This window comes from Gekko japonicus, unplaced genomic scaffold, assembly GCF_001447785.1.
Source record: "Gekko japonicus isolate JY-2015 unplaced genomic scaffold, Gekko_japonicus_V1.1 scaffold223, whole genome shotgun sequence".
Classification (NCBI taxonomy): Eukaryota; Metazoa; Chordata; class Lepidosauria; order Squamata; family Gekkonidae; genus Gekko; species Gekko japonicus.
The window spans coordinates 453,632-479,241 of NW_015175977.1; the positions used below are offsets into that span (position 1 = coordinate 453,632).

Here is a 25,610-nt window from a genome sequence, read left to right on the forward strand (position 1 = left end):
TCAAAACTGATACAAGAAAAAACACTTGTGTAGAAAATATGGAACCCATGTAATTAGTTGCGTGCTCCTTCCCATCCCTTAAAGGAAGTCACATGTGATTGATTTCACTGGTTGCACATTAATGATACTGTACTAAATAATACTGCTACAGACTAACCTCTATGGTTATGAGTATCACTATCATCCATTCCAAGCGCAAGGCATGTTTTTCACTCAAGTGATTCCGCATTAAGTCTGTCAACTCTGTGCAGTGTTGAAGCTTTTCATTCACCACCTTCAGTAAGGATACAAAAGCACTGGTATTCAAGAGTCCTGACTAAATAATGTTGTTAAATACCATCTAAAGAGCCCAGAAGAGGCTCTACGAATTTGCTGTAGCCCAATAAATATAGCAATTCTGATATTATTTATAACTGACTGCTTCAGAGTGCCTCTTAATACTTTGGTTCTGATCACAAATCCTTCTTTTGTGAAGACAACAGCATTTCTATTCAAGAAGAAAGTGTCCATGTATAATAGTTTACAGTTTTTCTTATACACTGTACTCCACTCTGATCCAAGAGCTGCTGCGGGGGGGGGGTACAACAGGAAGGAGCAGCCATGAGATCCACAGAGCTCTGTGATCCTCAGAGAGGAGGCCCAATCAGGCTTTTGGGGGCAGAGAATTTCCAAGTTTGGGGACCATGGAAACACCTACTTTCCTGCATGCCTATGAAACATCTTTCTTTCAAGGGAGATGTCTGAGGAAGGGCAGCACTAGCCAACCTTAAGCTAAGGTCAGATTTCTATAGGTGAAGGCAGTCTCTCAGATATCTCGGTCCAGGGCAGTTATGAGAATACCAGCCACTTGAATTGGAAGATGAACTGGAAATCAGTGCATGTGATGCAAAATATGAGTTAACAATGCACAAATAAGTGTTTTACAAAGTCAGAATGCTAGCAAGGGGTAGTCTGCTACAAGATAGACCCAAATGGACAACAACAGAATACCACTGGTGGCTGCATACAGCTCTCTGCTCAAACCAGTTCAATGTATCATTAATGACCTACAGCCTATGCTGGGCAATGATACGCCTTTCTCACAGGAACTGGGAGGCAAACCTTTTCTTGCCCATAGAAAACCTCCTGACATGGACTGGGACCAGGGCCTGTAGTAAACCTAGATACCAACTCTGTCTCCATATTCATGCCGATGACATAATCATCAGACCTAATGATACCAAGCCATGCCACCTGATTCATTCATTTGTTCATCAGTGTTATATATGCCATCAAGTGTCACCAGTGCCCTTCTGCTCTCTACATCAAACAGGTGAGTCACTGTGCAAAAGAATAAATAGTTGTAAATCTGACGTCAAAAATCTCAACACTCAAAAAACAGTGGGAGAACATTTTAATCTTGCAGGACATTCCATTGCTGGCCTAAGAGTGGCAGTCCTCAAATACAGAAACTTCAAGGGGAGATTGCACTGTGAGATTACTGCACAAATTTAGAATGGACTTCCCCCCCCCCCCCCGGGCTGAATAGGGACATAGGATTCCTATCTTACTACAGATGCTAATTTCCTGCCCCTAAACATTTCCTCCCCTGCTCTAATTTAGCTGATTACATCTGTACCTTTGCATTCTTTCTTTGTAACACCCTCTCCCACATTCTGACTGGAATATAAGGACTCAGGATCTCCATTCTTGTATCTGATGAAGGGATCTTTGCCTCTCAAAAACTTATACCCTGAAACTCCTGTTGGTCTCTTAAGGTGCTACTAGACTTGAATCTAGCCCATTTTACAGCAGTTGAGGTCTTCACATAGTTTAATGGAAGCCTGATGAGTGCATTACAGTAGTCTAACCTGGATATTACCAACTCAGGACCATTGCCATGAGGAGCCACAGTTGACAAACTGACTCAAACTGGGGACAAAAAACGTCTCCGGACTAATTTGGCTACCTGTTTTTCAAGCACCAACACAGGATGCAGGAACAGACCTGTTCTTTCAAAGAGAAAGCAACCTTCTCCAGAACAGGCTGTAACCCTACACCTTATTCAGTTTCATCCCCAACCAACAGTACTTCCCTCTTGTCAGGATTAAGAGGGTTTGTTCAGCCACATCTAGCCCTTCTCTATCTCTAGACACCAGGTTAGTGTTCCTACTGCCTTCCTAGACTGAGACTGAGAGGGAGTTCTTCTATTGGCCTACTGAAGACACCATACTCCACATATCCACATTACCTCTCCCAGTGGCTTCCTGTAGATATCAGAAAGCTAGAGATAAGACAGAGCCCTGAGGCACCCTAAATCAAAAAGTGGGATGGTATTCCCCCAGCACAACCCTAGCCACAACCCAATACTACGCCTTCATAGCTCACCAGTCCAGAAAAAATCCTGGTGCCAATATTCTGATTAGCACATAGAAGCAACATTATTACCTTTTGCTACTTCATTTGGCAATAGAAAAAGAAATGTTAAGGTTTGGATATAACAGATTTTCATGTGATTGGTAGTATCAGCCTGCAAGCTTACAGGCTTGTTGCCTAAAAAAATGGAGGTTATGTGTATGTGCTCTTCATAAGTGCCTCTTCCACCTGGTCTTCAGATCTTTAAGTCTCTATACAAAAGCACATTTTGGATGGAGGTTAGTAAATGAGAAACACTTCTAAGTACTGTTGAATTTACTCAAAAGGAAGATGAGCCTGAATATAAGCCAGCCCCCCCTAAAAATTATTATTGGATATAACTAACTCATAAGCAAATGTAACCCCCCCCCCTTTGGATGGCATACCTGAGAAAATCTAGTCTTGCATTTAGTAAATACAGTAATAAGATCAATTTTAATTGATAAAAAAGGGCTAGAAAAGTTAAGGAGGAAAGGTACAATTTAAATGCAATTCAGTCTAAATAATCCTAGCACAGGCAATTCAGCATCCAGGTGTGTTCCCCCCTCCATGACTCATCCAGATACAACCACCTGTGAATGTCTTCTCAAGGGGACAAAGAGGGGAACAGAAAATAGATGAGGGAACAGCAGGCTACGTATAGAGGTGTTGAAGTGAAACGGAGCAGGATGGGTAGTGAAGGAGGAGGGCAAGGGAGCTAGGGAGAGAACTTACATGAGGGAAACTACAGGGATGGATTCGCAGAGATCTTGCAAAAGAGGGAGAGGGAACAAGTTGGGGAAGAGAAGACAGGAGACAGACTGGGAAGATGGGAGTAAATCAAGCCAAGAATGGTAGTGGACAGTGTTCCCTCTAAGCTGAGTTAGTGTGAGCTAGCTCACCGTTTTTTAGCCTCCATCTCACACATTTTTGTCTTAGCCCAGGAAGGAGGGCTCCGGAGCAAACTAACTGATGCAGTAGCCAAATCGCTCGCTTACAGCTTTAATGCCAGTGGCTCACAAAGTAGAATTTTTGCTCACAAGACTCCACAGCTTAGAGACAGCATTGGTAGTGGAGGGCAGCTTTAGGGGGTGGAAGCTGAATCTTAAATGCCAGCCTATACACTGGTCTGTTTTATTGTTGAATGTGGGTTCTATCCTAAAGGAAAACAACCCTGCTTGTTCCCTGGAAGGCCACATGCTGAAGCTGAAGCTCAAATGCTTTGGCCACCAAATGAGAAGGGAGCACTCACTGGAGAAGACCCTGATGCTGGGAAAGATTGAAGGAAAAAGAAGAAGGGGACGGCAAAGGACGAGATGGTCAGACAGTGTTATCCATGCAACGAACATGAAATTGAGCAAACTCCGGAGGACGGCGGAAGACAGGAGGGCCTGGCATGATCTGGTCCATGAGGTTGCGAAGCGTTGGACTTGACTGTGTGACTGAACAACAAATGGGTTCTATGATAGTTAAGATGGTAAAAATCTCCTCATTGAGAGTTACTCCAGGGGGCAAATGTGGCAGGAGATGGTCCTATCTTTGCTGATTACCTCAGAAATGTAGCCTGATTGTTCTACGTGATAATTTGGAATTATTTTGGAAATGTTATAAGTATCCTGGAATGTTTCACGAGCCCTGGTCAATCTGGGTTTACATGATCTACTAGAGTCACAAAAGCTGCCTGTGGCACACAGGCTGAACAGTCACTTATTTGCCTCATTGTGAGGCATAATTTTATTCTGTTTGATTTCCTGCAAGAAACAATTAAAATTCCTTGGTTTTTTCAAGATGGAAGAAGAGGAGGAGATTGGATTTATACCCCGCTCTTCACTCGGAGTCTCAGAGCGGCTTACAAACTCCTTTCTCTTCCCCACAACAGACACCCTGTGAGGTAGGTGGGGCTGAGAGAGCCCTTTCAAGGACAGCTCTGACAGAACTAGGGCTTGCCCAAGGTCATCCAGCAGCTGCAAGTGGAGGAGTGGGAAATCAAACCTAGTTCTCAGATTAGAGTCCACACACCTAACCACTACACCGAACTGTCATTCTCCACCTGTTGCCTTATGATTCTAGCTTTGCTAAGGTTTAGGGGGTAGCAGTTTGAAAAGGTTTTGAATATTCCAGGCTGTTTTTAGTTACCTGTTATGCATATTTGCATAAATGTCTAGAACAGGAAAGACTACCAGTATGTGAGCCAGACTAATAATAATAATAATAGTAATAATATTAGTTGATGTGACTTATTTTACTGATAAATATTCTGTGAAGCCTATTCAAAGTTGGCAGCTTCACTTTTCCATTGTTCTCAAATGACGGATTCACACACACACACCATTATAACCATGAGTGCATTCATAAATTTTGTAGATGTTATGTGTGTTTTAATTTCACTTATAAAAATTGTAAATATTTAGGCTACCTTGAAAACCAAGAAGACTCTCTGGAACATCACATTTATATCAGTATACCCCTTTAGTTATTGATAAGTTCAGAATCTAATTTAGTTGTTTCTTAACAGTTAATCTGTTTTTGTGTAAACAACATGTCACTGGTTGCAGTTCAACTGACAAATTCTACTCTAGAATAAAATTAATAGTGTTTGCAGATTGGGGAGGGGAGAGAAAGTAGATACTTTTGCTATTATCGCTTACATAAAGGTTGCATCTCTTGGCCACACTAATCTTTCAGTGAACAAAACATTCAATGTGGCCAAGAGACAACGGAAGTATACTGTGTCCTCAAAGGCTCCCTTAACTGGTCTCTCCATCTTGGGAAAGTCAGCTCTTACTAGCCCTCCTCCCTGTTTCTATTTATATGTTTGTTTTAAATATAAATGTTTGTATTTTAAAAACTATTCTAATGCTTGAAATGTTCGCCACTGTGGGGATTCTGAATTGGGTGTAAAGGTGGTATAGAAATATTTTAAATAGATAAATACACTCCAATGAGCTATCCCTTGATGCGTGAAGGCCTCATCTCTCATCTTGGCTTAAAGCAGAGAGGGGCTTGAAGTCCAGGGACAAGGGAACAGACTAATGACTTGGGCGGCAAGCATAAACATGAAGAAAATACAAGATAAGACTTCCCTCAGCAGAAACGTGTGAACAAATATCAAAATTAAGACTAGTTTTGTTAAAATGAAAAAAAAACAGGACAAATACCTTTACTCTGCGATTTATACTGAGAAACTGACATGTTTGATCATAAAGCTTTTCCAGGTGTTCTCTATCCCAATAGAAATCTGGAGTGATCAGCAGGTCTGAACTCAGATTTATACAGTGCCTGAGGAAGGGTAGGTAGATGTTAGAGTTCTAATCATGGGTTTGTAATTCCACTCTAGATAGTAATACTAATGTGTTCTATCCAGTCCAAGTACCCAGTAAGAACACGTGATATACTACATTCCCTTTTCAACCATTCAAAAAGTTTTACATCTACTTAGAGATTAATATTCAACAAATAGCTATGAGATGCTTGTTAAACGTTTTTTTGCATGACTATAATATCTGACCATTAAAGGTCCAGTTAGGAGGCCAGTTCCTAAAACGATAAGTTTCCCTTTCCCAACTTTTACTGGCGTATTTTCAGCTCTGTCCCCAAAGAAATTTAGAGTATTTCCCCCATATGTCATAATGGCCACAACGTTGGTATTTGCTAAACTTTGGAAACAGAAAAGAACACCAATACATAAAGCTTTTTTGGATAAAATTAAAGAATTTTAATTCACATATAAAGTTATTGTAATTACAAAAAATGAGGATTTTACAAACATGGAACTTATCTGGTCATGTGCATTAAGCCATCTGAAACAGACAATGTGATTATATTTATTTGTCTGGCCTTAATGAAAGATAATTCGATTTATGTTTCGCTATAGAATTTTATTAGTAATTAAGCTATCTGGATTTATATGCATTATTACTTTATTTCGACCTTCCAAAACCTGTTGGATCTTATTGTATTATACTTGCATCATACTTAGAAATAAATTAAAAATTTAGATTCTTCAAAATCAGAAATGGACAAAACAAGGAAATAGGATGCCTTTTGGCAGACTAGAGATGTGGAGGCTTGTATCCCAGCTCTGCCAAAGGCTCTTCCCCCCAATTTTTCCATTTTGAAATTTGGGGAACAATAAAGAACTATGAAATATTGGGGATGATCCTACCACTTCATTGAGCAATGTTTATTTATTAAAATATTTATATCCCATCTTTCCTTTTGGTTAAAGTTTGAAGCCTTTCTCCAGTCTAAGGAGCTTTCCTCCAAATTAAGTGACTCTTCCATGAATGAAGGCTACTTGGAGATAACCAAACATGGTACAGTCCTATTATGACCATGAGTATGTTACTGTATAAATAATGCTTTTTGCTTACTACGAAATTTATTTAAACTCATTTTTTCTTACCACTGAGATAGCCAGAATTAAGATACACATGCTAAGGCAGCAAAAGGTCCAGTTTTCAGGCATCTCTCAAATATCTGCCACTTTACTTGTGGTCTTTTATATTTCTAAGTACCATAAATACATCAAGCAGTACAATTGTATCTGTTAAGTTATAAATTATACATTTTGTCTTGTAAGCTGAGTACACTAAGCGTAGGTCTGATAGGAAAGTAATCATTGCATATATGTACAGTTTTCCCAGAATTTCAATTTCCCTCTACAGCTCCACCTGCCCTGGCTCCAAAATTTATAGGAATTTTAAATCTGTAGTGGAAACTGTGGACAAAGTTGATCTACACTCTCAGACAAAATTGGCTGCTAGACTCCAACCTGTCCACCCCCCGCCTTGTTTTTCTGAAGTTACCTTAAGGCAAACAATTCCCCTATTTTCTGCATCACATCCGCATGAGAGAGTTTCACCTTCTTTCTTGATTTTAGTATCTGCAAAAAGTGAGCAATAAGCCATTAGGATGTGCATACTTTGTTAAAGAACTGATGAACAATATAATATAATATAATATAATATAATATAATATAATTAACTTCTAAGTATTGTTGTTGTTCACTTCCTGAAACATATTTTCAGGCACTTAGTGGAAAGCAGTACTTTTGTAATTCAAATTGTACAAAGAAGAATTTGTTTTTAAAAAGAAAAATGTAATTAGATTATTTGGGTACGACAATGGGTATCATTATTATGTATAACTTGCTGACATTTTTTGCTGCTACTTGGGCTCAGGCTGGAGGATTGAGGGGGAAGCAGGAGAAAAGAGAGGAGGGTATAGCCTGATCCCTCCAGCAATGTATTCTGTTAATAGATGTATTCTGCTTAATATCTTTCTTCTATTTAAAGAATAATTGACTCTACCAAGGTAACATCACAAAGGGAACATCCTTGAGATTTAAAAATTATTATTGCTATAGCTGAAGTTTTTTGTAATTATATGTTCATATGATAATTTTTAACATGCAAATAATGGGTTTTTGGGAAGTTATCAGGTTGATACCAGGATACAAAGCTCAGTATTTCACTTGGAGCCATGCCTATGCTACTTTGTAGGAGTCCCTTTTTCTGCAGATGGAACTCATGTACATTGTTACTGATCTGATAGTTCCAAACACCACAGAAGGAGAGACTCCAGGTTACCCTCAGGGGTCATTTCGTAGAAAAAGAGGTGCAGGAGCTCATTAGCATATGTCACACCCCCTGACATCACAGGAAGTGTGTCAGAAGGCAACACCCAATGCTCAGGCTCCACTGGACTGTTTTGGATTGCTAGCTATTGGGGGGGGGGGACGTGCAGGTCTGTCCTCGCAGAGGAGGGAGAGCTTGTACCTGAATAAAACTTGGCCTTAAAGGTGCCACTGGACTGTTTTGGGCGGGGGGGCTCTGCAACTTACCTGGCTGCTTCTTGCTCTGACTGAGGGCTGCTGGGAGCAGGGGGTGGGGCTTGTTGCATGTGCCCCCCCCCGGGCTCTTTACTCCGCTCGTGTAGGAAATGACCCCTGCTTACTATCCTCCTTTTCCAGTGAGAGAATTATTGTTTTCATCCTGAGATTTCTACCACTTAGGTTTGAATTTTCATTCTAAAGCATGTGGCAGGCTGGGTAAACATGAGAAGCTGCCTTCATCCTCCTTTGCACTGTTGCATAATTATTTCTGAACAGCTTCCCATTAAAATCTGTCAATATGACAATTCATAATTAATTTGAAGTTACATATTCACTAAAATACAATATTTCTGTAACATACACCAAAACTGGTTTAATGAGGTCATTATGAAATGTTTTTCCTGTTTTAAATAATGATTTAAATTAAGTACCTTAAATCATCAAATATTTTGTGCTCCTATATTTAGATAAGTTTGCATTGAAATTTCAGTCCAAATGTATGGCGAAAAATATGTGCCTATCTGCCTAAGTTTATTCAATAGAAATAAATGAAAAAATATCAAATACCTCTGGTATTGACTGAATAGATTCTACAAAGTTATCCAAGGATGCTTCCCAAATTCCCAGTTTTACTACAGAGGAGAAAAAAAATAGAAGCATGCCATACATGTTCTCTGCTTTATGTTTTGTCACAAAATAAAATGCATACTATGATTATACAGAGGGGTTGTTTCCAAACGCTGGGCAATCTTAACTTTCTAAGTAACCTTAAAAAAGTATGCCTGAGTTGTACATTAATTTAAAGCTTTTAATACAGTTCTACTTCAATAAGTTCGGCTGTGCAACAAGAAAAAAATGTCTATATTTATAGCTACAGAAAATAACAGTTTAAAAATGCACCTAAAGAATTACTTCCAAAGACATTTTAGTCCATGCATGAGAAAAGACTGGAGTGGACATCAGGATTCAGTTGACCAAATCAGTTATAGCAATGCAAGCTTCTTCAAGGGTACTGTTCGTATACCTCAACATTGATTTCTGAAGTTCAGTTCTATAATGCAGAAGTAGCTTTGCATTCTACTACAGTAAGATTTGCTTGCATAAGCACACATCTGTGATTTAACTATGTAAACATTTAATTGAGGAGAAAAAGTTTCTATATTTGTCAAATGTACAGACATGCCAAGCTTATATCCAATCATGCAGGGAAGAGACATGGAGTTTCCTGTACTCCTCTCTGTTACTCTCTGCTCTTGCAGCTCCTACTGACCCCTGGGCTGAGGGATCCAATGCAGAGGAATAACCACATGAGCTGGGGGACAGGAGTGAAGGGGGATGAAGTTGCCCCCACCCATCAGCAGAGCTGCACCTGCAAAAGGGGAAGAGCAGTTTCATCCCATTGTCCCTTCTCAATCCAGCCCTTTGACCTGCACACCTATTGCACTGTGCAGCCCCAAGAATGATGTTTCTGGGGGTCAGAGAGGCTGCAGGAGAGGAACACAGGGTAATGCTGCATTTTGTGCACTGATGACTGGATACAAGCCAAAATTTCCTACCTTCTATCACCTATTTCATAGCTGAAATTATGCACATTCAGAGCACAATGAAGGAGGGCATTATGCATACAACTTACCAGAAAGGCAAAGAGCATTTGAAAAAGCAAACTTCTCTAGAGTGACTTCATCAATATCTAGTTCTGAATCTATCAGGATTTCTCCTCTATGAAGCTTTGATGGCCCTCTGTAAAGAGAAATGGGTTTCTCTTAATGGATTATATTGTTCAGATGAATGTAGACGGCGAAGAATCCATTATACAAGCCACGCAGCCTTCACTATGCTTTAAAAATACAAGTTTGAGCCTGGCAAAGAGTGTGCTACTTCAAACAATAACGTCTTGTTCCAGTGTAAAGACCAGTTTCAAGCATCTTTGGCACCTGAAAGGGGGAGGTTTCAAAAGCTGCTCAGTTACTTCCTTACACTTCCTTTCTGAAATATTTTCCCCATTAATTTCCATAAAAGATTTTAAGGAAGAACACAACCAATTGAAATAGAGTGATGAAAATGACCACCAAAGAGTGTCTCTGGAAGGAAAGTTTTCTGTTAGCTTGACAACACCTGGACCCTGTAGAAGCTGTTACAAAGGTTTTAGAAGTTGCTATAAAGCATGCATAAACCAGTTGTCGCTCACAAGCTAACACTTAGAATACCCTGAAAACCACTGGTGCCATTTGTAGCTCATTCAGAATCACGTCCCTAAGATCTCATTGTCAAGGTTTGTCACTGGAAAGCAGATGCCTCTTCAAAAGTTACTAAAATCCAAACCAGATACTAACATTTTTCACAATGCTACTGGTAACCACAAATTATTATCTAATCAATATATTGATATACAGATGAATATATTTGAGGTGTGTACTAGAAGATCACTGAAAGAGATGTTGAAACAGAAGGAAGTATGTGTGAAGTATGAAAGTGAAATAAGGTTGAAATACCTGGGAGATTATGAACGATATAATAAATGAACTAAAACCCCTGGAAGATTCTAAGCAAGGTAAGAATGAATAGCAAGAAGTGGCAAATAAAGTGCAATGGAGATATAATGGAAGACTATGGCCAAGTGGCTAAAAGAAGAAATGTTTATCCAGTTGTGATGGAAGACCAGAAGGTTCAATGTTTATCCAGTTTATTTTAACAGACAAGAAGGTTAAAAGCAGGAGTGGAGCTAAAGTGGTCAAGGGCCAACATTGGATGGTGAGCCACTTTAAGCTTGTTGAATCCAGTTGAAAAGGGGAACTTCTCAAAGGTAGACAAAGACTTGAAAAACAGTATATACAGCACATGCATTATGAAGCAAGTTGGACGATTCTACCTGGTCTTCCTGCCCCAGTTGGAGCAACGATTACTTTCCATCTCTCTTGCCCCAGTTGGATATCCAGTGTCTATTTCTCTTGAACTTTCTCTGCCCCATATGGAATAATCTTGTACATCACAAGATTTCCTTTGAATTGACTTTTTTCAAATTATAAGACTTTCAACTTTTTTCAGCAACTACAAGGCAATAGGATACCTTTTCCAGAAACGCCAGCATGAGTTGGTGAGCATTATGGTTTGAGTGTGTGCATGGATGCACGTCCTTCTGTTCTTCTCATACGTCACTTATTATTTCAGTACTGAACTTTTAAGTTTACTGCTCCATGCATGTAATATTTATTATTCCATTTAGTCCATTACATTTATTCCATTATTATTCCATAACAATTATATGCACGGAACAGTAAATTAAAAGTCACACGGGCCCTCTCACTCATTTCTTACCTAAAAGATCCCTAAAGTTATGACAACAGGTTGGGTCTGAGCTACCCGGCCTGTCAGTCACACAGCATGCTACTAGGGACTCATTTCCCTAGTGCACAGGGCATCTTATCTGGACTGCAGCTTCGGACTTTCCCACACACTATTTCCCCTAACTTGAACTAGCCTTAATTTCCTGTTAGATGCTGCATAATGTAATTATGAGCTAAACATGCAGCCCCCCAATGGGGTAAATAGCAACCCTAGAGCTATTTCATGTTAAGAAAACAGTGCAGGAGGGGCTTAACCTCCATTCTACCTCTAAGCCGTGGGGTCAATTCAAGTATGGAGATGCTGTTCCTCTTGTCAAATATATTTATTGAAAAATGGCACTAGCAGAGAAAGACACTATAAAGCATGCAATAAATGAGGCTGTGTTTCTTTTCAGTTTTGCCTCAAGATTACAATGAGGAGTAGCGCATCACACTGCAATACAGGAGGGCCAACATAGTAGAACACCCTAAAATGGAACACAATGGAGGAGTGGCTACATTAACCTACTGGATGAGGTGACCTGGAGATTTGGCTGGGTTGTCACCAATACACAGATGATGCTCATCTCTATCTCACACTTCTAGCTGATCCCAGAGAGGAACACTTCTATTGATGCCTAGAGGCACCTCTGGGATGGAAGCTTAATCTTGACAAGACAGATGTGCTACGGTAGGTGGAAGGACTGACCCAGGAATTAAGTTGTCTCCTGCTCTGGGTGTAGGATTGCCAAGTCAAAATGTCTTACCGGCGGGGGAGCTTCGCTGGGCTCCAGGAGCCGTTCTTCGTAGTGCGCGCGGCGCCAGCACATCACCGGAAGTGACGTCAATCACGTTGAAGGTGTGGCCCCAATCGTTGGAGGGAAAACCCCGGGGCCCGATTCTGCAGCGGCAGAAATCGGGCCTCCGAAGTGGGGGCTTACTCGCCCCCCGCCCCCACTTGGCAGCCCTATCTGGAAGGGATTACAGCAGTTTGGACGAGCTGAAACCCAGACTTTCTGTTAGATAAGCAGATGGCAGCAGTGGCCAGGAATCACCTTTGAAGAGTTTCAACTGATGAACCTGCTGCAGGCTTTCCTGGCTAAAAAAGATCTTACCACTGTGGTGCATGCTCTAGTAATGTCTGTATTAGACTACTACAAAATCTTCTACATGGGGCTGCTCTTGTGTCTGGAAACTAAAACAAGTACAGAATGCTATGGCCAGAATGCTGGCTGAAGTGAGTCATAGGTACCACATTACTCCACTCTCGCTCCATCTACAATGGCTCCTAATTTGCCATCAGGCCTAATTCAAGGTGCTGATGTTGACCTTCAAAGCCCAGTATGAGTTGGGACCAGCATACTTTAAGGACTGCCTTCTCTTACCTGATCTCTACAGTAATATTTGGGATGACTGCAGGCCCCAGTCTCTGCTGTTGCTGCTGGTAGTTGGGGGCCTCTGAACTGTAAGGCTACTCCTAGACAGAGGCGCGAGCCTTTGGCGCAAGCGGAAGGGTGAGAGACAAAGGGTTCTTGGCCTGGGGATTGGGCCCAGGGACCCTGCATTACTCTAGATACCTTTAAATCACTAACCAGTTATGAAGGTAAAAAGAAAGCAGGGGAAAAGGGGCTATCCAGTGTTTTGCAGAGAGTGCCACACGTATGATTATCTACCCACTGGGTGAAAATGGTGGGGGTGTGCTCGCTGCATGGAGCAGGCTCTTTAATGAGGCTAGGGTTGGCAACCTGGAGAAGGTGAGGCAGAGAGAGACGGATTTGGGGAAGAGATGCTCAGGGACTTACCAGAACTACCCAATTCCTGTGCAGACAGATCTTCTGCTGTTGTGGAGAGTGAGAGTCTTGAGGTTCGAGGGCATCAGTCGGAGGAGGAGGGATGTGATCCCTTACAAGGGATCCCTTTCTTGGGCAATGGACCGATATCCTCTTACTGAGGATAGGGGGTGGGGCTTCTGGTAGGGGTGATTTGATCATTAGGAATATAGAGAGTGGGGTCTGTAACAGGCATTTTGACCACATGGTGACTAGCCTGCCTGGTGCAAAGGTTGTGGACATCATGCACTGTCTAGATAAGTTCAAAGATAGTGGTGGGGAGGAGTAAGCAGTTACGGTGCATGTTGGCACCAAAGACATTGGGAAATGTAGTCTTGGAGGAAAAATTTAGGTTACTAGGCAAAAAGTTAAAGGCTAGGACCTCAAAGGTGGCATTCTCAGAAGTGCTGCCGGTTCCACGTGCAGGGCCAGCTAGACAGGCGCAGATCAGACGTCTCAATGTGTGGGTGAGAAAGTGGTGCCGGGAGGAAGGGTTTAGATGTGTTAGGCACTGGGGAACAATCCAAACCTGCACAAAAGATATAGGCTTCACTTGAACCAAAGGGGAACCAGGCTGCTGGCGATGAATATCAAAAAGGTATCAGGGCAGTTTAAACTAATCCTGGGGGGAAAGACAACAGGAGCCAGGGAACAAGTCAGTCCAAAGGGATGATTGCATAAACACTCAGGGTAATATCTGGGAGTCAGGACACGATGGTGATAGAGGGCCATGTGTAGCGACTAAGGGGCTGAGGGAGGTGAGGGTTACTGGAGAAGGAAACACATTATAGGTGCCTATATGCCAGTGCTAGAAGTCTCTGAGCCAAGATGGGGTGCCTGGTATTCAATGACAATTTAGATATAGTAGGTGTCTCAGAAACATGATGGAATGGGGAAAATCTATGGGATACAGTCATTGCTGGGTATAAGCTCTATAGGCAGGGCAGGGTGGGACGGGTTGGTGGTGGCACTGCATTGAAGATCAAAGAGGGCATAGAATCAAATAAGAGAAAACATCAGGGGAATCAACTCTCCAACAGAAGTGATATGGGTGGAAATACTGGGCTCTAAGGGTTACTTAAAAGTGTGGGTGTACTATTGCCCACCTGATCGAACCTTTCAGGTTGATCTTGAGATGGAAAAGGAAATAACGGAGGTGACTAAAGCAGATAATGTTATTATACTGGGAGACTTCCCACACATTGGCTGGGTAAACATGTACTCGAGTCATGATGTAGAAATGAGATTCCTAGGCATTATAAATGACTGTGCACTGAAACAGTTGGTCCCAGAGCCAACCAGAGGAGTAGTGATTCTGACCTGGTTCTGAGAGGTGACCTGGTGAGAGATATAGCTGTTGTTACACAGTTTGGGAACAGTGACCACAACACTATTAAGTTCAGAATTCAAATCAATGGAAAGTTACCCCTAAAATCCAAAACTAACATCTGATTTCAAAAGAGGGAACTTTACAAAAATGAGGGGAATAGTAAAGAGGAAGCTGAAAGGGAAACACAAGACAGTCAATCCCTACAGGATGCTTGGAAGCTATTTAAAATCTCACTAACTGAGGTCCAAATATAATGCATTCCACAGGTTAGGAAAGGCACTGCCAAGCCTAAAAGAAGGCCTGAGTATTTAACAATGCAAGTCACGGAAGCTATAAAAAATAAAGAGGCTTTTAAAAAGTGGAAGGTCTGCCCCAATGAATTGAACAGGAGGGACCACAGGCTCTGGCTAAAGAAATTTAAGCCAATAATTAGGCATGCAAAAAGGGATTTTGAGAAGCGGGTTGCTACAAACATCAAGAAAAATAATAAACATTTCAAGAAAAATAATAAACATTTAAAAAAATAGATCCAGAGGAAGAAACCAGTCAGAGAAGCAGTGGGGCCTTTGGATGGCAAAGGAATAAACAGATTGCTAAATGAAGATGGGGGAGATGGCAGGGAAGCTCAATGACTTTTTGTCATTAGCTTCTGTGTTCTGTGTTCACTGTGGAAAATGTGGGGCATCTACCCATGCCACAGCCCCTATTTTCAGGAAGAGAGCCTGAAGAACTGATCCAAATTGAGGTGACCAGAGATGAAATTCTAGACCAACTGGGGAAATTAAAAACCGATAAGTCTCCAGGTCCTGATGGCCCATACTCAAGAATTCTTAAGGAACTCAGATGTGAGATCGTTGTTCTACTAACCCATATACATAACCTATCATTAACTTCAACCACTGTAGCAGAAGACTGGAGAGCAGCAAATATTACACTGATTTTTAAAAAGCAATCCAGAGGGGAAGCAAGAAATTACAGGCCAGTCAGCCTAATGTCTATCCCAGGCAAATTAGTAAAAACTGTCATTGAAAATATAATTGTTAGGCACATAGAGGGACAAAGCCTGCTGAGGGAAAATCAGCAAGGTTTCTACAAAAGGTAAGTCCTGCCTCACCAACCTTTTGGAGTTCTTTGAGAAAGTGAACAAGCATGTAGATAATGGTGACCCGGCAGACATTATATAGCTGGACTTTCAAAAGTTTTTGACATGGTACAGGGGCTGGTACTATTTATTTATAAATTATCTGGAACTAGGGGTGAGTATTGTAGTGGCCAAGTTTGCATATGACACAAAATTATTCAGGATGGTGAAAACCAAGGCTGACTGTGAAGAGCTCCAAGAGGACCTCCACAAACTGGATGAGTGGGCCACAAAGTGGCAAATGAAATTCAGTGTTGGCAAGGTGATGTATACTGGGACAAAAAATCCCAACTTCAAGCAGGGGTCATTTCGAAGAAAAAGAGGTGAAGGAGCTCATTAGCATAACCCATTTGCATATGCCACACACCCTGACATCACCGGAAGTGTGTCAGAAGGCAACACCCACCGCTCAGGCTCCACTGGACTGTTTCGGATTGCTAGCTATTGGGGGGGGGGGGAACGTGCAGATCTGTCCTTGCAGAGGAGGGAGAGCTTGTACCTGAATAAAACTTGGTCTTAAAGGTGCCACTGGAGTGTTTTGGACTGGGGGGCTAGGGGGGGCTCTGCAACTTACCTTGCTGCTTCTTGCTCTGACTGAGGGCTGCTGGGAGCATAGGGTGGGGCTTGTTGCATGTGCCTGCCCCCTGGGCTCTTTACTGCCAGAGCTGCGCTCCTGCAGGAAATGACCCCTGACTTCAAGTATAAGCTAATGGGGACTGAACTTGCTGAGACTGAGGGGGGAAAATATCTTGGGGTCATACAATGAAAGTACCAACCCAGTGTGCTGTGGCAGTGAAAAACGCAAACTCTATGTTAGAGATTATTAGGAAAGGGATTGAGAATAAAACGGGCAATATTATAATGCCCCTGTATAGATCTATGGTACAGTCTCATTTGGAATACTCTACCATCTCCCCATGTACAGTTCTGATCACCGTATCTCCAAAAGGACATTCCAAAGCTGGAAAAAGTACAAAGGAGGGCAACCAAGATGATTCTAGGGAGTTGGAGCACCTTTCCTATGGAGAGAGCTGACAAAGAAAATTTTCTCCCTCTCCCAAAATACTAGCACTCGAGGGCATCCAATAAAACTGATGGGCAGTAGGTTCAGGACGGACAAAAGGAAATACTACATTACACTGAGAGAGATTAAAATGTGGAATTTGCTCTCAGAAGATGTAGTGATGGCCACAGGAATAAATAGCTTTAAAAGGGAACTAGATAGATTCATGGAGGATAAGTCTACCAGTGGCTACTAGTCATGGTGACTGGGGAAAACCTCCACATTCAGAGGTACTAAGCCTCTGAATCCCAGAGCCAGGAGACAGCATCAGGGGAAGGCACCGGTCTCTCTGCCCTGTTGCTGGCTACTGTGTGAGACAGGATGCTGGACTAGATGGACCAGTACCCTAACTGGGTAGAAAAGCAGGAGTAATATGTTTTAAATAAGTAAATATAAATAAACAATTCACCACCTGCATGCAGAGGGAACACAGAAACATACAGCTGGAAGGGATTCCAAGGGTCATCTAATCCAACCCCTTGCACAATGCAGGAAATTCACAGCCACGCCCCTGATCCCTGCTCTATGCCCAGAGGAAGGCAAAAAACCTCCAGGATCCCTGGCCCAATCTGGCCTGGAGAAAAAGTCTTTCTTGACCGCAAAATGGTGACCAGCATTACCCTGGGCATATAAGAAAGGCCCACTACAGCTAAGCAGTGGCTCATCCCTTCCAGTCCTCCCTCTCACTATCTGGGACCTACTAAGCCATTTCAATAGAGGAGCTGCATCACCATGATAATTAGTGGTACAAGACAAAGCAAAGCCCGCTCGCGGGGAGGGCCAGGTAAAAATGTCAAAAATAAATAAATAAATGTGAACCATTTGAAGATGTGTGATCAATGGACACTACTTTGAGTAAATAGTTCTGAAGAGCTCTCTAGTAGCCGGGTGAAAGAAAGGAGAAGCCATTCAGAGTTCTCATTTCCACTATAAGAAGGTCTCCTGAAAATAAACAGAACCTTCAAAAATCCAGAGTGGAGTGCAATAGAAGTACTACTGTAAAAACTCTGTTAACCAGAATACTTGGGTAACACAGGTTTATAACCCAGGGCCCAAGGCCCACCTGAATCAAAGCATGCTGCCTACACAGCAATGCTGCACTCTCGCAGCAGATCCCCATGTGACTCAGGTGGGGCAGTGGTAAGAGGGGAGAAGTGCCAAGCAGACACCCCTGGAGCAGGCTGTGGGCCTCAGTCAGATCTAAGGCATGGCCACTGCCTACTTGACTCTGATGCCCTTTTGTGGCTGGGCAAAAGATTTTTTTAAATCAGCAAGCCCTATTTCCATGGATGCCAGTTAACAACAGTTACTATGATGGTTTCCAGAGTTGTCCTCTATTAAAGGCTGTATTGCTTTTAAAGCCAGATTATTTAAATAAATCTGCATGTTGGACAAAATCTTAATATAGATTTAAAATTGTTTTTGAAGTCTGATATAAATTTACAGTTAAAAAACCCAAGAGTTATCACATGGCATTAAAAGACTTCCCATACCAATTTTTTGGGGCTTTTTTTTTTGTATTTTTCATATGTGCAGGTGTGTGTGTGCACCTGGAAGTCATGGTGACCTCTGGTGACTGACCCCTACTGGGGGCCTAGAGAGTATTCAGAGAGGTGGCTGAATAAAGCCTGCCCCCATCTCCCGACTGCTGGTATTCCAAGGAGGTCTCGCATCCAAGTACTTGCCAGAGTCGACCCTGCTTAGCTTCCAAGATCTGAAGAGATCAGGCTTGCCTGGGCTATCCAGGTCAGGGCCCCATACCAATTCTTAACGTTTCTGACGACTTAATTTCATGGTGGAAAGTGCCATCGAGTCACAGCTGATTTATGGTGACCATGTAGGGTTTTCAAGGCAAGAGACATTCAGAGGTGGTTTGCCATTGCCTGCCTCCACATCACGACTCTGGTATTCCTTGGAGGTCTCCCATCCAAATACTTTTCCAGGGCCAACCCTGCTTAGCTTCTGAGATGTGAAGAGACTGGGCTAGCCTGGGCACCACCTTAATTTACCAAAAATGAAGCCCTCCACCCAACTTGACCAATTTACTAAAACATGCACCTTGTATCCGAATGATGAACACTGGGTGAATGGTTAACCAGAGAAGGATGTTCACTAAACATAATGAAATGTCAAGGAATGCTAGGAAGCAAAAATCATGCAGTTTGTAAAAGTGGAGTACAAATATAAACCCACTATAATTACTATTATTTGAGAATAGTCTTTACTTGTGAAACTGGTGAATATACAGGTATGCTGCCTCACTGGTTGTGTGGCACAGCCCAGGACACAGTAACTCTACTCAGTACTGAATTTCTTTTGAGATTTGGCTTTTATGCATCTTTTATCTGAAAGAGGTAGATAGCAATAGTTTTTTACTTCACAAAGAAGTTATGAATGTAGCTACATTTAGAAGGTTATAGGACACCTAGATGCTCTGGAAGAGAAGGATGGATACTGGATAATACACTTAGGAAGAAAATGTATGCGAGAAGATGCTGCTTTTACTCATTGGTTTAGATCAGGGGTGTTGAACTCATTTGTTATGCGGGCTAGATCTGCCATAAATGAGACCTTGTTGGGCCGGGCCATGTGTGTCATAAAAGGTAATGCCAAGTAGCGGATATTATAAACTTTATAAAGGACACAAACACTTTTTTTAACTAGAAACATTAGCCCTCTTGCAATATTTTGTTTATTTAACAGTGTCTGATAACTGACACCTCATGCTCTGAATTATTGCATCAAAATGTCTGTGCTGTTGCAATTTTGAGTATGCTGTTCAAGTGTGTATCTGTAAGCTGCAAACCAACTTTTGATTTATTGACATTCACTACAGAAATCTCATGCTCAGAGTTCTGAGCCTAGGGCCCAGGGGAATACATGAAATGGCTGGACATTGTGAGCTTTTTGACATAAATTGCTTCATGTGCTGGTCAAGAACATAAGAAGGTACCATGACACAGGCTGAGGGCTATGTGTTTGTCTACAAAACTATACTCTTTCTCAGTGGTCAGTATCAGCCTACTATCTGGGAAATCTAAATTCAAAATCCCACAAAGGAAATGTGCTGTGTGAACTTGGTCTGGACACACACTCTGAGCCTAATCCACCTCACTGGCTTGTTGTTATTCCTCATCTAAATAATTCATATTGCTTTCCTACTGAGCAAGACTGGATCATGAGGGCATGAATACAGTGAAAAGGGGGAGGGAACCCAGTTGCACCCAGGAGAGCCACAGCATAACAAGCCCAACAAAACACACACACACTGTAGGAAGGCACACAAAAGCTCATACCTTGGATAAAACTTTGTTGGTCTTAAAGATGCTTTGTATTTCTCCCATGTGATTGAGGCAGCCAAGCAAAGCAAGCTCTCCCTCCTGGGAGGAGCCTCAGTCAATGGAAGGGAAGAAAGGCTTGCCTTTCTCTCCTGTGCAATTGAGGCAGCTTGGCCAGGAAACAAGCTCTAGCTTGTTCCCTCCCTCCCCCTAGAAGGGGGAGGGGGAGGAGCCTCGGCCAGTGCAGGGAAGAGAAGTTTGCCTATCTACCTCTCCTGAGTGACTCAGTTTGGCAAAGCAAGCTACAGTGATACAGCAGCAGCAGAACTGGAAGAAGAAGCAGGAGACAGCCAGTTCTACTGTGGGCCTGACAGAAGCCCTCCAGAGGCCTGATCCGGCCCCCAAGCCACATGTTTGACACCACTGGTTTAGATTGTCAACTGTATGCATTACTTACACATACTTACTCTCCTCTTCTGTAGTTAATCTCTTCATTCTCCCAATAAATCAGAGCAACTTCATATGGCTGAATTTCATGCTTTTCCAGCACTTGCATTATATTCTTCATCTAGGAAATACAATGGAATCATCCTATACAAATTCAGGTCATGAGGCTTGAATTCCACTGTGAGAATGCAGAGTCACTGGACAGAACCACAAATTAAAAAGAAAACACAAGACTCCAAACTGCATGGCTTCCTCATTTACACAGAAGAACTACTAGACAGGAGCTGATGCTTAGCCTTTCCCTTACTGTCAGTTCTCACCTGCAAATGATCACTCGGCCCATTGTTATTAGTTTCCCAACACCATTCTGGAAATGAAGGATGGCAGGGAACATCAGTGGGTGTAAGGGAGTTAAGCATCCCTGCCTCATGCTGATTCTCCAATATAAATACTTTTTTTGACTCTGCACTCACATCACCCAACCAAATATAATGTTGGAAAACCTGAATTTGCTGAGGCAACACACAGTGCTCTCTACTGGCAAAGTCCTTCCAAAGTATTATCAATCCCCATTCTCCTCTCCAAAGTATAGCTTAATTTTTAATCATCAAGTTGCAGCACAAATTGTATCCTGAATTGCTTCATTCAAAAGTATGATTGAAGCAAGCCCAGGGGAAAATGTACAACGGAAATATCACTGCCTTTCCTATATGGCAAGTAAGAATTCTAATAAAACCAGTAGATATTGTACTGTAGTCTACAGATAGATGATTAAATGCGGCACAAACTTTTGATTTTTGGTAACTGCAACGACACTCACCAGTAGTTCTTTTAAAGCTCTCTACAGCACTGATAGTTCAATATATATGGCATATATATGTGTACATGAAAAATATTTTAGGTGTTCTTCATTATGTTTGTTCATTGCTTACAGTTAGCTCCCAAGATTCCAAGTCAGATCAGCCCTTGCCTTCCTTCAAAGCACTTCTTGATTTCAAAAAGCTTCTTCCTCCTTCCTTCTCAAACAGATACTCCATGTTTCCTTACAACTGTTCCCTACCTTAAGAACCCAAGCTGTGAGGTTTCTCTGCACTATAAGATCTTACCTTTGGATCTTATCTTGCCTTGGAAAACTAATTTACAATCACTAAACATATTAAAACGATCAGGCCTTTAGATTCATACTTTTGCACACACCATGTGGTTTCTACTTACCGTTTTCTCTTCAACATTCCAGAAGACAACAGACCCTTCCCTGTATTAATAGAATTGCAAGGAAGTTTTAGGTTTACATACATTTCATGCTCAAACATTACTTGGGTTTTCCTTTTGTGGCTTCCAATACTATAAGTCATGCTATCCTTCTGGGAAAGTTAGCCAGGGCCAATAAACTAAAACTCAATCCAGTCAAGATTGAAGTGCTGCTGGTCAATAACAAAACTACTCAAGAAACAGTCAGCCTGTCCCGGAAGGGGTTGCATTCTCCCTGAAGGAGGAATTTCATAACATGGGGATGATGCTTCATCCTGGCCTACAGTTGGAGATACAGGTGTCTTCTGTGGCACACAGTTCTTTTTATCAGCGTGGTGTAGTGGTTAAGAGCAGCGGACTCTAATCTGGAGAACTGGATTTGATTCCCCACTCCTCCACATGAAGCCTGTTTGGTGACCTTGGGCCAGACACAGTTCTCTCAGAACTCTCTCAGCCCCACCTACCTCACAGGGTGCCTGTTGTGGGGAGAGGAAGGGAAGGCAATTGTAAGCCGCTTTGAGACTCCTTAGGGCAGAGAAAAGTGTATAAAAACCAGCTCTTCTTCTGATACGCTAGCTTTGGCCATTCAAGAAACTGTGATCTGGCCATGGTGATCCATACTCTGATTACATCCAGGTGAGTACTGTAATTCACTTTACATGGGGCTGCCTTTAAGAACTGTCTGGAAACTTCTCCAGATCCCAAACATAGTGACCAGGTGATTATCAAAGACTGAATACAGAAACCCTATCACTGCTGTGTCAGAGACATCCTCCCAATACTGTCCAGGCCAACGGCTAAGATTTCATACTGAAGCCCAGCTCCCCAGGTTTACAGAGCAGAGGCAGGTGGTGACTACAGACTGGGTTTATTTGCCTTATTATCTTATAGGCACCAGGCCAAAGCTTTGTTTTTAACCCAGGGTTCAGCTGAGGGCTCTCATGTTTTTAGTTGTTTTTATGGCCTGCTCCTGGCCTGAGGACTGTTTATGACTGTTATTTTTAGGAAATTGTATGCCTTAGCTTACTTTTAATGTCTATTATTGATTTTTAATATTTTTATTATTTTTGTTGTATTGTCACCCTTTGTGAGCTACCTCAAGCAAGACACTAGAAAAGTGGTGTGCAAGTTTTTAAAATAAATAAATACTTGGCAAGCAGTAGTTCTCTTTCCTATGGCTGTCAACTGATGAAACTGTTTAAATAGTTCACTGAAATATTAAAGCCAGATACTTGATTAAATCAAAATAAAATAAAAATTACATCAAAATAAATATAAATAAAATAAACCTATGGGTTTAATGATCTAGGGTCATTTTATAAACAGCCCACCCTTGTGCAATTCACTAGGTTGCCCTTTTCTTCTTCACTGTACTGATTTTAAAAAGAAAAACCCAAACTGCTCACTTTTTCTTTTGAAGCTTCATAAAAGTGACTTCATAAAAGCCAATTACTTGTTTAAACCTGAAGTGTTAAGCTTGTTTTAGTATTAAAAAATGTAATTCCCGTGCATTTTGCTGATCAGCTTTGCTTACCTGAAAAAAAAGATCATCCCAGGATCACACTCTAAAAAACACTCTTTCATTGAGTTTTCTGTGCCAATCACCAGAACATTTGATGCATCTAATTTATAAGAAAGGGAATGTGAAATCATATTACAACGTGTGCTGCCAAAATATTTAGTGAAACAGTGCCATATTAAGCATAGCTACTGATGGGCTCAGAAGGCCATAACTCTGTTTAGAACTGCACTGTTTATTAAACAAATACAGGAAAAACTATGTGAAAAATATCAAGTTTTGCTTTTAGAAATAAAAACTTAAGATACTACACCAAATTTCATGAATTCTCACAAATTATAATTTATTTTCTAATTAAAACTTATAACAGCTCCAGTTTTGCAGGAATATTAGTTGCACAATTTTTCAAGCAAAAAAGGTTCCAGTTATTATTCCTTAGCTTGTATTAAACTGTTTTAGAAAACAATGGGCACAGCCCTATCTACACATCAATAAAGCTAAACGAGTCTGTTAATTTCAATCATTGACCAAAATGATAATAAAACAGCTTCTACTCAAATATTTGACCTTAACTCATTATATTTTTATTTATCTATTTTTATTTTATTGGTTTTATATCCTGCCCTCCCCACTAGCAGGCTCAGGGCAGGTGCCATCAGTATTGATATAATATAATACAACTAAAAACAACTTTAAAACAACAAACCAATGGTATGTTACATAATACTCTCAGAATTCTTTTCAATACAATCACATTTTTCTTCAGTGTAGCTAGAATGACCCTCCAGTAGCATCACAAGCAACCTGGCATTATACTTATGTGAGTCATCAAGAGATCAGAAAACCATATCCAGCTACATTTATTTTAGGGGACACCTACACAATATGTTAATCTCTCTGTTCCCCCCCACTACTAAATAAATCACCCTGTTAAACAGGACTGGATGAACACATGAACCAGGATAGGGCTAGAAATAGTTACCAGATGTCTGCTAGTCAGGGACCAGGACAGGAACCAACATGCTGGGGAGATATCTAAGGACCACAGAGGGAGGTGCGAATATAGCAGTATAGCGGAATTGAAAAATCTGGGACCAGCAGAAAGTAAACACAGAACACTGCTGAGTCACATGACTGAGTGAGGAGGGGGCCATTTAGCTTGGAACCCTCAGTGATTGGCATGTACTGGACCAAACAGTCAGTTTGGGATGAGCAGTTGGAAAGAAGCAGTTAGTGGAGGGTTGTTGAGTGGAGTTAGCAGAGAGCAGTCAGAAAAACTGAGGAGCTCTGTGAAGGAGGCAAACCTCTGTAGCTCTGTGTGAACAGCCTAATAACAGTTGGAACAGATAACTGGGGCTGAATAGTCTGGATTACTGAGTCCCTCAATATAGGAAAGAGGACAGTGATCAGACTGGTGAAAGGTTAAACACATCAGTTGTCACAAACACCCAAATGCATTGCTCCTAAAGGAACTGGGAGAGGTGGTTAAGAGAGGGCAGAGGAACGGTCTGGCAGAGTCAGCACAACTGGTTGGTGGCCAGTTGGGCTCAAAAGGGAGCCAGACCTCGAAAGCCAAAGGTTAACCACAAAGCAGTACAGGAGCGTATGATTAGGAAGGTGTTTAGGGAATTGTTTAACATCTGTGGGATACTGGAAACAACAACTGCTGAAGTGTAAACCAAGCCAAAAGTTCAAGTCTGAAAAGAAACAAATTATCCTCTGTATATATCTTCCATCCCCCCCGTTGTGTTTTCTATAAATAAAGCCTGTTCTGTTTTGAAGTTAACAAGCCGTGGTGCCTGACTCTTTAATAAGTAAAACAAATCCCCCGAAGAGACTTTTGCAGATTTGTGTAGGGGACTGGTCAGGGAAAAAATAAAGTCTAACTCTGACTAGGTCCGGACACGCAGACCCTAACAGAACTGGCAGTATAAAGGGGGTTCGTGTCATATTGGTGGCAGCGGTGGGATTTCGAGAAAACACCCCGAAATAAGTGTCAGACAGGCACAAGATAAGAAAAGGACACTGCAGTATAAAGAGTGAGCGAGTTGGAGGAAAAATTCCTGTCAGAAATGGCACCACCACAGAAAACAGTGAAAGCCACAGGAGATAGTCAGACACAGGGAGGGAGTTCTGAGGAAAATCCTAGCCCAAATATTGAGGCAATGAAATTACAGGTGGATTGAAGGGAGCAAAGTTACCACAGTAGAGGACCTGAAA

General features: G+C 41.6%; 1 protein-coding gene across 1 annotated transcript in view; it reads right to left on the reverse strand.

The window, feature by feature from the left end:
- Positions 1-25,610, reverse strand: part of RMND1 (required for meiotic nuclear division 1 homolog) — a 41,364-nt gene that overhangs the window by 2,038 nt on the left and 13,716 nt on the right. The window contains exons 5-12 of the mRNA XM_015426163.1: positions 23,406-23,493; positions 21,836-21,875; positions 20,641-20,741; positions 9,843-9,949; positions 8,777-8,841; positions 7,182-7,258; positions 5,532-5,652; positions 158-274 (exon numbers count right to left, since the gene is read on the reverse strand). Coding sequence (XP_015281649.1) covers positions 158-274; positions 5,532-5,652; positions 7,182-7,258; positions 8,777-8,841; positions 9,843-9,949; positions 20,641-20,741; positions 21,836-21,875; positions 23,406-23,493 — 716 coding nt within the window. The remainder of the gene's footprint in view (positions 1-157; positions 275-5,531; positions 5,653-7,181; positions 7,259-8,776; positions 8,842-9,842; positions 9,950-20,640; positions 20,742-21,835; positions 21,876-23,405; positions 23,494-25,610) is intronic.